Below are 12,966 nucleotides of genomic sequence, written 5' to 3'. Positions count from 1 at the left end.
TTAATTATAAATCGGTGCGAAGTTTCCGATGAACTTTCGCTGTGCATGTGAACCCTCGCGCGGCTGAGCCTGGTCGGTTCCTGACTTACCACGTGTGACTTTTCGGGGCGATTGTGTTACTGGCGCCAATGGGATCCATTTTTTAAATATTTTCTGGGTTGCTCGGCAATCAGGGAAAACTATGAAAGTCGGGTTAAAAATGTCCCAGCCTCAGCTCTGTCAGAGGGTCAACCAGCTTGAAACGCTCAGCATAAACAAACTCTGCCACTTACAAATCTCTGAATAGCGTCAATGTAGAATCGTGAATTCTTCAAATAATTAAATACACTACCTATCGGAAGTCACCAATTTTTACGTAATACACGTCGAGGATCGTTAAGAACGTCTCAGGGACTCTTCCATTTTCGGAATTGTTGCCGATTATCGAAACTGGACTCGACTCGGCGAGCACCCCGGTTCTTTAAGTACCGTTGGGAAAAATTCCTGGCCGTGGCTTAACGACGGAGCTCAGGAGTGGCGGAGTCCGCGGCGAACTTTCGAAACTGAACTCAAACACGGATCACAGCTCGAGGAAGTTTAACGAAGAGCTAGGGTAACCAGGACTTTTAATTAGTTCCAGCAGCCATAATATCGTTCGGAGTGCCGCTCGTGGTGCCGTGGAGGGTGGACGTCAATATGGCTTGTCTCGCTGTCGGTATTCCGCCACCCACGGTGGAATGGCGTCGCGGCGACATCAAGCTGCAGCAGAAGTAAGTGACGAAACTACTCGTAACCGAGATCCTTCGTGAAATCTTGATCGTGCGAACTTATTCCCGGCAGATCCGACATCGGCCCGGACAACGCGCTGACGCTGAGGAACGTACAGAGGACCCACGAGGGCAACTATTCCTGCCACGTGAAGAATCCACTCGGCTCGGACAAAATCGAGTACACCCTGCAAGTTCAAGGTAGGTGAGGCGGGGATGGAACGCTTGGAAAACAAATCCAGCTATGCTCGCGCAGTCGTCGAGGTTTTCTCTGAATCAGGCGCTCAGTCTTTTTCACTGGGTTACGTAAAGCGAATTAAATAATTATTCACTTTATTCTTCGTAAAGAACTACCTTAGTTTTTAATAAAGAAAATACAAATACAAAATACATATATGTCAGAGTATTGTAACGAGTCGTATTCAATGTGTTCTGGTTGTTTGGATGTTTGTTTTCGATACAGTTTATCGAAAATATGTATCAACAAAAGCTCCTCAAAATTCTATGTTTTTTTTTGGTATTGTCTTCTTTATTCGAAATTTAGTTCGCAGGATATGTTACTTTATTTCACTAGATTGAATGGCGAAAGAGAATGCGCTGACCTTTAGAAATGTCCAAAATTCCATATTGTACAAAACAATGCAATTTATACAGTGTGTATACAGACCTCTATCACTGGACATCCGCGTGGAAGTTTTATATTTCTCGAATTTAGGACACGAGAAATTGTTACGCACAGGCGCGTCGAAATTGGGTGACTTTGTTCTCGTTGGTCGAACGAATAGACTTTTAAACGGTGTAAGTAACGTTACCTGACCATAACACAATTCAGTTGTCTATAAAATCAAACAATTCCATTTAAAAACAGTGCGATTCTCCTTAAGAGAAATGCTTCGATATCATGAACTGCACTCATGGTGGAACAAAGAATTTTTTAATTTTCATCGCGTACTTCATTAATGCCTTCAAAGGTAATTTCCATCTCGATCTAACATTTTTCTACGCTCAAGCTATGCACAAACTTTCCAAAAAGCATGTTATGCGACGTTCCTCGTTTCCGAGTTCGCCAATTTCGTTCCCAACGTTTCACGACGTTTATTGCGCTAATAGTAATATTCGCGAACGGGAGATAATTCCTCGACAATACCGCAGCGAGACGAATCGTGTCGACGGCCTAAATTCCGCCAATTTTCCAAAAGCGACGTCCCCGCTATCGAGGGAAACTTTCACGGTGCGTATTATCGCGACAATGGCGACAGAGCGGGTCAGCGAGAGGGACGGGCTCGTCACCCCCCAGCAGTTCGTTAAAAGTTGCGCTAAACTGTTTTCCATCCCGATGCCAGTCCCATTATTCTCGTGGGAATAATTCGAACACGGCACGTAAGGAACGGCCCCGCTGAATACATTCGCCGGGAGATACTTCGTTATCTGAAACGTCACGCGCGTTCACACGGACGAACGAGCATAGACGTCTATGCAACACCTATGCAATCTTGCGATCGTCCGAGTGCACCGTAGCTGTACGTGACTGCAGCCTTTATGCGCTTCGGGGAAAATCCCGAGGAATATATTTTCCGCGAGTCCGAGTCCATCTGGATGTTCTTTCTGGCTGGAAGGGGGCGAACTGAGGACCTGGAAAGAAGTCCAGTTGGGGTAGCTTTTGGTGGGAGTTTAACTACGTTAATGGGAGGGGTTGGTAGAATTTTGGATAGTTGGAAAAGTGTTTATTTTTGGAAGCTTTGAGTTGTGCTGTGAGATTAAGGCCTTCTTGTTGGGAGATCACCCTCTAGAGATCACCTCTTTTGGTAACTTCTGTTACTATTTCATGGAGGACCTTGGCAGTCCATGTTCTACTCAGTCCAAGTTCTAAATCGTAATGATAGATAAGAGAACATTTGGAACATCTGTTTTCTTTTTGGAAGCTTTAGGACGTGTGCTGCGAGATAAAGTACTTCCTGTTAGGAGGATTCTCTAGAGATCGCCTCTTTTGGTAACCTCTGTTACTGTTTCGTGGAGGACCTTGGGAGTCCATGTTCTACTCAGTCCAAGTTCTAAATCTTAATGATAGATAGGAGAACGTTGTGAACATCCTTCCTAGTGGGTTTTGCAATTTTAATACCTGATTAAATGCTTCGGGAAGCAGTTACAAGTGAGCCTCGCTAAGTCTGACCAACAAAAGAAAATGATATCAATCAAACCTGCAACGAAATGAAGATATACATGTCCAAACTGCAGATTACAATAGTCGAAAATGCATTTGCCCGGTAGGAAGTATCAACGGTCCGGCACTACATCAGCCCGTTACGAACGGGAATCGATATCCCTTCCTAGAGTATGAATCTCCAATATCACGTTTTGTCGATAATTGAATTAAATTATATATCATTCGCTGTGGCCCTTAGTAACAGTATGCGAATAAAGTCACCACCGTCATTAAAAATACGGCAGTTGGAATAACCAAATGTGAACTAAGAACTCTTCGAATGCAACTCATCAGTCAAAGTCATCTAGGAACAGTGGTACCTACTCGAGGCACTTCACCTATGCTACACAATTTGAAACACATGTTAGTTATACAGTCTCTGGGTTGCTAAACGCACATAATTTGTTACAAGTGACACCTCGCTCAGCGCATCCCTCTGTTGCGACTAGTTCCAACGAGACTAATTTACCGAGGTTGCAGCATATCGTGCAGAAGTTCGACGGTCACTCTACCGCGATTCTTGCCGCTCGGTTGATACTAGCTCTGCTCGCCGTTCTGTGCAATTGATCGACGAACCAGACGTTCCCAAACAGTCAGTCGACCGTTCTAATTGACAAACTTTGCACAGTGCCGCCAACACCACCGACTTTGCTGGCAACCGGCACTACAACCGACGCCGTGCAGCTTCAATGGAAACAGGGGGACAATGGCGGCGCCCCCATAAGAGGATTCCTGCTGGCTTATCGTCGAGAGTTCTCCGAATGGGAGGAGGTGATGCTGGATCGCAAGGCGAGCACGCACCTGCTGGAGGGCTTGCAGTGCGGGACCAGGTACCAGTTCACCTTGGCGGCCTTCAACAGAATTGGAAGCGGAAGCGCCAGTAAAATCGAGACAGCGAAGACCAACGGAACGAAGCCTATTCCTCCCTCGAAGCACCAACTGATCAAGGTCAACCAGACGATCGTCAATCTGGAGCTGGCGGCCTGGCAGGATGGTGGATGCCCTTTGTTGTACTTCGTCGTCGAGTACAGACGGCTACCTGGAGATTGGTTGCTGGGTAAGATACTTCTCGGTGTTTTTACTTAGAGTTTAGATCGTTGCAGGCTCCAAACTATGTGGTAACTTATTCCTAACACTTTCGCTCTTGGATTTTAGTATCTTCACTGTATAAAGGAGGTTTTTTCTACATACAAGGGTACACGTACACGAATCATAGTTCAATCTTCATCTAGAGAAAGATGTATACAAATTACCGAGTGTCTTCTTGTAAAATGTGTATATATATTCTTTCTTATCCTTCTTGCAAATAAATGTTTATTTGAAACACGAAATATAATACAAAATGTTGCCTTAATAAAAGAATACAACCGCTCAAAGCAACGCAACGTAATATAATGTTCATGTAATCATTTTGAAAAGTGAAAAAGAAACTTTGTACGTGAACAAGAAAAAATGGTAGATAGAATCTGAAGTAATACTTGTGTCTCGCAGCAGACACTCTGTGCTTAGCATTCTTAAACATAAAGCTTAGCATCTTTCAACAATCTTTATTTGTAACCCTTATACACACGCTTATAGAATTTATTTGTAACGATCTGGCGCTGGTGCAAAGAGCCCTTTACTATTCACGTCTAGTTCCCAGATCTATCGATAATGTAATAATAAATTCCTCTGTCGAAGTCCGGGTTCCGTCTACACGTCTCGACGATGATAATTTCATTCCAGTGTCGAACAACGTGCCGCCGCTGTCGAGATTCCCCATCATGAATCTGGAGAGCGGCACCAAATACGAGCTTCGCGTGACAGCTTACAACAACGCCGGCTCCACGCAGGCCGAGTATCTGTTCAGCACGTCGTCGCCAAGCAGCGGCAATCGAATGCACGACGAGCATCCACCGGAAACCGTGGAGACCTCTCTGTTTTTCGACGCGCATGTGCTCGCGCCCAGCGTGATATCGCTTCTGGCCGTGTTCCTGGCGGTGGCTGGCATCTGCTTCTGCCTGAAAACGCGTAAGTTCCCAATACCACCCTGAAACGGAATCGATAGCTCCAGGAAGAGCATCTGGTTTGATGGGCGAAGGAAGGGTTTTTCAATAGTTTGTACTTTGGAGATTAACCGTTGGAGCTTTTGACTTCGCGTGATGTTTAGTTAGAGGATGATCTTATGGTGGAATTCTGAAATTAATGGGCTTAGTATCGATGAATTGGATGGTTATTCGCGAGTTAAGCTTGATTGGAAGCTTGAGTACTTTCAGATTTATTAAGAGAGGAGAGGGTTTTCAGTAGGTCAACAATTCTCGGAGTTGAGATTCGTGGCTCTGATATAAAAAGGGCAGATGAAATAACTAGAAATACATGTTACTGTAATTTTAAAAATGAGAGGTACTAATTTAAGGCTCTGAAGTTGCAAGATTTTTTAGGGGGCTTGATCATCACCCTCTTCAGAAGCCCACAATTTCTCCAAATCCTCAAGTATCCCCAAATAGTATTAAAATTGTAATGTAGAGGCCCCAAGGTTCTATAAACTGCTATTAATAATTAAGTTCAATTGTCATCCAAGCAAACCAGAGCTGATTTTGCCTATGACGTACGAAGATACATCTATGTAGCTTGACGAAGTTCCATCGATCGCTGGCCGAAACTCCGTGAGACGAGTCGTCGAACCCCGTAGAGTCGGTCACCATTTCGAGGGTACAGATAGGGTTTCAGCGGCACTGGCAATTTGCATTAAGCCAGAAAGGCGTGCCGGCGCCTCGTTCGAGGCACTCAACGCTGCCAAGTAGTTAAACGTCGCAGGATTGTGCTTCAATTACGAATGCGCCTATTCGAGGGTGGCGAACCACGAGACACAGGCTCTTAAGATGGTCTCCTGGCTTAGAATTTCAAAAAATAGATTGAATTAGGTTTCCTGGCCTCTCGCCACTTTCCTCTACTTCTTCGTCCACTTCGCGCAGCGCGTGACGTTTTATTCGAACGAGCTCTTATTGAAGTAACGTTAACATTCCCGTACCCGCTTCGGGAGATTCGATTAATTAAGAGCTCTGTCGACCGGGGCTGGGGAACGCTCTACGCAATTATGCCAGCCGTTGTTGACGGTGCCGTCAGCCGACCGTGCGTGCTGGCTCGCGCGGAATCCGCCATTATGGGGCAAACGATACCAGCGGCAAACATTTATGGTTAATAGAGAAAGCGCAGATTTTGTCCAATTAGCCCGGACTGCATTTCTCGTGTTGAATATTATAAGGCACTTGCACGTAACGAGTTGAATTATATTTTCTATTAGGCAATTTATTGGAAAGCAGAAGGATTTAAGCATGTTCTTTTTTTATTGTTTTCTTTTTCATAGATCAAGTCACAGGTCAATTTTAGTAAACGTTTCTTGACTTGAAGAGTCAGTCTAAGACTGTAGCTTCAAGACTCCTGTCTAATACGAACCAAAAGTTGATTAACTATAATTAGACAAGCATTAAATCTCTGTTTAAGAATGCATAAGTGACTCTGATAATTAGATATGTCTGATAAAAAAGTACGTTGAAAGTACTCTGCGTTGGATCAGTCGCCATCGAAGACAAAATGACGAGACTCCAGAAGTCCTGTCACAAAATTTCTGTCGATATAGTATTCTCTAGGGTAGTAATTAGTAATCGATAGTCGATGGTGGGAAATATTCCTCAAACATAGCGTCATTATCGTAAAACTCCGTCCTGCAAGCTCTTAATAATAAATTGTTTTGCCTCCACTAAAGTTTCGAAATCCAGCACGACAAGTCAACTTTCCAGCCACTTCGAGCTCGCTGCTCGAGAGAGATTGTGTTTACAATGTCCTAGGTAACACGTGGAGGCTCATTTGTCTTCGTCGACGCGACGACCGACGGGGACACGTGGTTTTTCGAAGCAAACTACTCCCGGTTAAGCTGCCTCCCACCGTAACGCAGAGCTTTGGTCGACGGACTCCTCCAGGTTTTGTTCGTAGAAATTCTCCCGACAGATTGTTAAAGGCGACCCCGCGCGTTGAGATTCTCTTCGATACCGCAATCTGGTATCAAAGATCGTATGGAAAGCGGTTTACAACGTGTTCCGTACTTAATACGTGCTTTGATGAAATAAGGACGTTCCATTATATCGGATCCAATAGAGAAAATTCTATTAGCTTGGCTCTGTGATCTCTAATATGTCCTGATTCCTGAATAGGAGTGTGAATCATCGAACAGTGCTCGATCTGGTGTAACATCCTTAAACGGATCTCTCGATTTATAAAATAAATGTATACCATTGTCAGTTCTGGCATACTGTATTCACATTCTCTATCTTGGGTTGGTACAAATTTAATAAAGAAATGTATCAGGTACCAAGGCCTGGGTCGAGAGATAGAGTTGCAGTATAGTTTAAAAACTACAGCTATAAACTTACACCACCTCAAACAAAATCATTTTACATGAAATCGATTAATTCAAAAATAGAATTGTAATATAGCTCCATGCACTGCAGCTACAAACACCAACGAAACACGTTTTGAATATTGGGCCTCCTCTCTTCGAGGAGAGTGTCGAGTCTTCCGTTTTTAGAGACCTGGTCCCGATGGTTGCAGATGCAGAACGTTCTGGCCGCGCGAACGACCCTAATTCGCAAACCCAGGCGGCTCTGGAGAACAAGCACAACATGGAGCAGAGGGAACAGTACTATGCCACCGTGAGGAAGCCCGGCCAGCAATCACCCTGTCGCGAGGTGAGCGCGCTGGAAAGAATTCCCGAATATTCAGAAGATATTTATCCGTACGCCACCTTCAATCTGCCTGAGCAGGAAAACCTCTCGGCGAACCCGATACGACAGGCATTCTACTACGAACGCAGCGAAACGATGCTGCAGGGCAATCAGGTACGCCGCTGCTAATTCTATCGCCTCTTCGAGGACCGTTTTTATCATAGACGCGATGAATTGGCCTGTCAAGGTCGCCTCAGCGGGCCCTCCAACCTCTTCTTACCTCTAAAATTACTTTTTCTCTACATCATATTTGGAAAATTGTCCTCGTTCCTCCTCAGACTTTAGGTTTATGTATTAGGAGGTTGCGTTGAAAGTCGCTGTTTATGTGTACGTAGATTTTACTGCGAATACTGTAGACAATTAGAGCTGTCGTACATTATGAGTTGTTAAAATAATAGTTGTTTACACGATAATTTGATAGAAAAACGACCATCAATTGCATCAAATCCTTCTCCATGACAATACGCGGTCTCATGTTGCTAGAACTATAAAAGAAACACTGATGGAGTTCGAATGGGAGATTCTCCCTCACCAAGTATACTCTCCAAACCTGGCCTCAAGTGATTATCATTTGTTCAGATCGATGCAACATGGTTTAGGAGACACATTTCCGTAATTACGAAGAAGTTGAAAATTGGGTTGCTGAATGGATAAGCTCGAAAGATGAACCGTTCTTTCGTCGCGGAATTCAACTTTTGCCAGAAAAGTGGGAAAAAGTAGTAGCTTTTGAGGGCAAATATTTCGATCGATACTTTTATATACTTTACTATTGAAATAAATGGTTAAAAAACAGCGGCTTTCAATGCAAACTCCTAATAGATATATGCCTGTTTCCTACAGCTACTTATAAGTCTCACGTTTATTAATATTTACAGCTATACATAATCGCCTGAAAAATGAAACCTCAATTATTCAAATTAAACGAGGACTCGAATTCAAAACTTATTAAATGGATCCAACATTCATGTCAGATCTCTAAATCTAAATTTAAGAAACATCTCAAATACCAAATCTCTGTTCCTCAAATTGACCAAGAACCTTCTCATTCGACCCTCAAATTTATCCCTCAAAGTGCCACCGGCCTCCAAGACGCCTTCACAGTAGTCATTCCCTAACAGATCGCGATTCACCATTGGAGGGGAAGTGACCTTAACAGGCCAACTTATCCCACCGTCGATACAATGTTTGACAAGCCTTGAGTCGTTCAGTTGGAAGACCCTCCCCAGTTAAGCTTGGTAATTGGACCTGGTAACGTGCGCGATTTCGCTTCAAGGGCGTGTTTGTGTCTAACGTGGGAACGTTGCAGTGCGACATGGACCAATACACGAAGGTGCGGGGGAGGGCGCGTCGCAAGTCGAAATCGTTCAAATCGGAGTCGGAGGAGTACGACACCTTGGGCTCCGACAGCGACACGGAGGTGGGCAACAGCAGTCGCACGGAGTCCTCGAATCACCTGGACGACTCCGGGCCGGCGTCGATAATGACGCGATCACCCGGACCGAACTCGATCGTGCAGAGGGAGCAACGACTAGCCCTGGTCCCGAGGCCGGTTCATCATAGTAAGTTAGTATTCGATTTTCTGTGTCGACGCCGCCAACAGCCTTAACAGCATCCGGTCGCCACTAACGACTCGCCTTTCTCGCATCAACGTCTCGCGTGCACCTTCCAGATGTGCTGTACCACACGCACGAATCAAGTACATCAACCGAGCCGTCACCAATTTCTGAGAGGAAGACCTTCCCGAGGCTCGAGAAGCAAAGGTGAGAAACAGAAATTGTCGGTGCAGTCGAGGTTGGAAACGTTGGTCGCTCGAGGTCACTTCCCCTTCCAAGCTAAATAGGACATTCACTTCCACTGTGTCTTTGTTGGATAGAATAGACTCGGACGAATAAACTCTTGATGTATTATAGAAATTTATATATTTACAATGATTACGTAGGATCTGAAGGAGCCTCCTCTCTCTGCACTTTCTGGTGAAGACATTGAGGAATGTTTTTGAAGGATTTTTTTAGGAATTATAGATATGAAGTTTCATTCTAAATAATTTTAAGACATTGAATGCGTCTTCGAAGTTCATTCTCTGAGTAAAAATTGAAATCTCCATTTGGAAGATATACTATGTCTATATGCACCTTTGATGTAGACAGAGGTGGAATTAAAGACAGTATGGTAGGGATGCCAATCTGGTCACCTTGAGCGACAAATATTTCCTGCTTTAACACGGCACAGTCGAACTCCCTTAAAATACGACACACCATTCTCGAAACATGTGTCTTCCAAGAAAAAACATCGACTTGTAATCTAACTGTCCATTGCTTCCCAAAATGCAATGCTGAAAAGGATCTGAACCGGTGTCTGATGGTCCGGTGGTTTCGGGTGGTTTTTCAGGAATCATGGAGCAACGCCCGACATCGGGATCGACGTTCGCGTGCCGGGTATCCTGCGACCCGTGATGAAGCTCTCGGAATCCGGGATGCGTTCGTTCTCGAGGGGGGCATCCCCGAGCCGAACGCCGAGGCCTGGTTCCTGCGACAGGCTGGGAAGGGCGGCGAGCCCCCGGAAATCCATGGAGTCCCTGTGCCTGCTGGAGGAGCCAGGTTCCTCCAGGATGGTGAGAAGAGAAGAGGACTGGGGCAGCGAGCTGTCTACGTTGGAACTGAAGCCACCGACAGGTTTCACAGACGCGCACGAGACCAGCGAAGCCGAGTGCGACATCGACATGAAGCTGAAGCTCCACAGGAAGAGGACGGGTTTTCCTTCTAACTCGCTCTCGAAATCGCCTAAAGACTTCACTATCACTGTCTAAGTGTTAATCAAATTATTCAGCGCGTACTGCTGAAACGAAGACGCGAATTAATAAAAAAAAAAAAATACAAATAAAAAAAAATAAAGAAAACTAAAGTAAAGATAAACGAAACGAAATGTTAAATAAAAACAAGGTATATTAAAGCGAAAGGTTATACACACGAAAACACACACACGCGTATAACGAACAAAAAGCAACAAAATACAATTATATATTAAAGCTGCCAAGCATGATGAGTGTTAATTCAAAAGAAAAAGAGATACACATTCTTTCCTCGCCGTATGAGATTGTCGGGATCCCCCAACGCTTCTCTGTGGATGGATAACTGTCTTTCCGTGTAACTACCGTCGACGATCCATTTACAATAAAGAGGTATTTTTGTAAGAAAAATATACGAAAGCCGTTAAACGTGTTTGTCATTTTTTGTCACCCTACCCCTTCCATTCAGATTCCCTTTTCTTTGTTATCTTTATTAGTTCTTTGGTTTTCCTTTGTCTCTAGGATGCTGGAAAATGTCTGCTTCAAGAGAAGGCAGGTAAAATAAAGGTTTCACATAGTCTCTTAAAATAAACATATTTATAAAATATACAATTCGACTATGGTCTTAAAGAAGAAGCAAAGTTATCTCAAGTAAATGCGAGTATTTTGAAGATTGAAATCTGTACATCGATTCCATTTTCATTCCATCGAAAATAGTCATTCGTTAAAACGACAATTCGTGGCTACAGATAAGGCCATAAACCAGACGTCAATCAGCTTAATTGCGAACGCTTATCAGCTACGCGTCAGTCGCATTTCCGTTGGCTAGAAATACGGATCTAGTAGTTAATCTGGAGACAGGATGGCTACGTTAGGGGTCGATAAACGGGCCGTTTAAATCGCGAGGTATTCAATCATGTTCGAAGCGATTTATGAGATAAACACTTGGGGAGGGTTGCTACTACTTCGTAGGGACTGCTACTTTAATCAATCGACACTGTTGATCCCTTGTCACCAGTATATTGGACTTACAAGGTAGGTTTGAACTGTTTAATTATGAAGAAATGTGTTAGAAATGTGATAGTTTCAAGCTTCTGGGTCAAAAATTACTGTCTCTAAGAATGCTAAACAATAAAAATGTCTCAATAAAAATAGAGATGCTTTGTTCATAAATGAATTCTTTACTTGTAATAACCCGCAAAACATGTTTATTTGAATTTTTAAACAAATACGAAGCATCTATTGAATCGAAATTCGCGCGCATTTCTAGTTCATTAGAGTGGCCATCTAGCGGTAGAGAGGTCGAACTAATTTTCGGAGTTTGGTCAGCGCCTCTATCGGGAAAACGCTCAAGTTTGTCGCCGAATAGTTCCTATGTCCACTGTTAGATGGAGCCATTTGTTCAAATTACCTACATGTCGGTAAATGATTCGATTAGTTCGTACCTGCACCATTAGATGGCGCATAAAATAAAGAATTACCAACATTCAATTTTTTAATTTTTCCAGCTTTTCTGTGCATATAAACATAGTTTTACATCATGTTACGCATAAAGTGCAATAAATGGAACCTATGACTCTCGTTGCGTTGACTGGGAAAGGTCTTAAATTGATTTTCTTAACAAAATTCAGAGGAAGATAATTCTGACTTCTTTACCGTTGGATTTACGATATTTTATAAACTTTTTGCATCACGTGAGGGCGGAGAAACGTTCCTTCAATTCAATTCTAATATTACATCGCTCGTAGTACACTTATATTGTATTTATAGAACGTATGAAGCATACAAAATTAAATATTTCGAAATATCGGTAATTTGATGCAAATGGCGGCATCTAACGGTGCAGGTTCGAACTAAAATTAGTTCATGATTTCACCGATAGACGGCGCCATTTGTTTCATTATTTACCGACATGTCGGTAATTTTAAACAAATAGCTCCATCTAACAGTGTACATAGGAACTATTCGGCGACATACTTGAGCGTTTTCCCGAGAGAGGCGCTGACCAAACTCCGAAAATTAGTTCGGACCCTTCACCGCTAGATGACGATATCTGTGTCAATTAAATGACCGCGAAAAATAATGGTTTATTTGAGTTTTGTTTCTTTAATCTGTAATAAATACCAGCATAAACTCACAAGACAAAATATAAACCTAGGTTGTAACATTAGATACTATTGCATAAGAGTTCTTACATAGACTTGAACGTACTTTGAAATAATATTGAAATAATATTGAAATAATATTGTACTAAGTGTCTCATGGATCGAGACTTTGTAACTTCTTATTTTATAAATAAATACATGATAAATCCCGAGAAAAACTAGAATAGTTTTTCATTTGCCTGACCTCTGAGTCATTCTTGGCTGTTGGTATATGACCACCTGTGTCGACAGTGAATAAAACGGGTTACAGTCTTTGGCTACTGTTGATCTTCCGAAAACAAACCGTCTAATGGTAATTTTTTAATTA

The 12,966-nt window shown here is 43.1% G+C and overlaps 1 protein-coding gene across 7 annotated transcripts in view; it reads left to right on the top strand.

Moving 5' to 3' along the window:
• The window catches only part of LOC128887435 (cell adhesion molecule Dscam2-like), a 212,464-nt gene extending 201,550 nt beyond the window's left edge, over positions 1-10,914 (top strand). For 2 of the 7 annotated variants that reach the window (XM_054143283.1, XM_054143281.1), the window contains exons 21-28: positions 614-749; positions 820-947; positions 3,578-4,006; positions 4,675-4,959; positions 7,537-7,823; positions 9,016-9,268; positions 9,379-9,469; positions 10,098-10,914. In XM_054143283.1, the coding sequence (XP_053999258.1) occupies positions 614-749; positions 820-947; positions 3,578-4,006; positions 4,675-4,959; positions 7,537-7,823; positions 9,016-9,268; positions 9,379-9,469; positions 10,098-10,515 (2,027 nt within the window). In that variant the 3' untranslated portion in view covers positions 10,516-10,914. Of the gene's footprint in view, positions 1-613; positions 750-819; positions 948-3,577; positions 4,007-4,674; positions 4,960-7,536; positions 7,824-9,015; positions 9,273-9,378; positions 9,470-10,097 lie in introns of all 7 variants that reach the window. The other 5 variants (XM_054143284.1, XM_054143282.1, XM_054143286.1 and 2 more) reach the window with 5 other exon arrangements.
• The last annotated feature ends 2,052 nt before the right edge of the window (positions 10,915-12,966 follow it).

Source organism: Hylaeus anthracinus, unplaced genomic scaffold (genome assembly GCF_026225885.1).
Source record: "Hylaeus anthracinus isolate JK02 unplaced genomic scaffold, UHH_iyHylAnth1.0_haploid 11989, whole genome shotgun sequence".
NCBI classification, from domain to species: domain Eukaryota; kingdom Metazoa; phylum Arthropoda; class Insecta; order Hymenoptera; family Colletidae; genus Hylaeus; species Hylaeus anthracinus.
The sequence above is the reverse complement of the archived record's forward strand: the minus strand, read 5'-3'. Positions and strand labels throughout refer to the sequence as shown.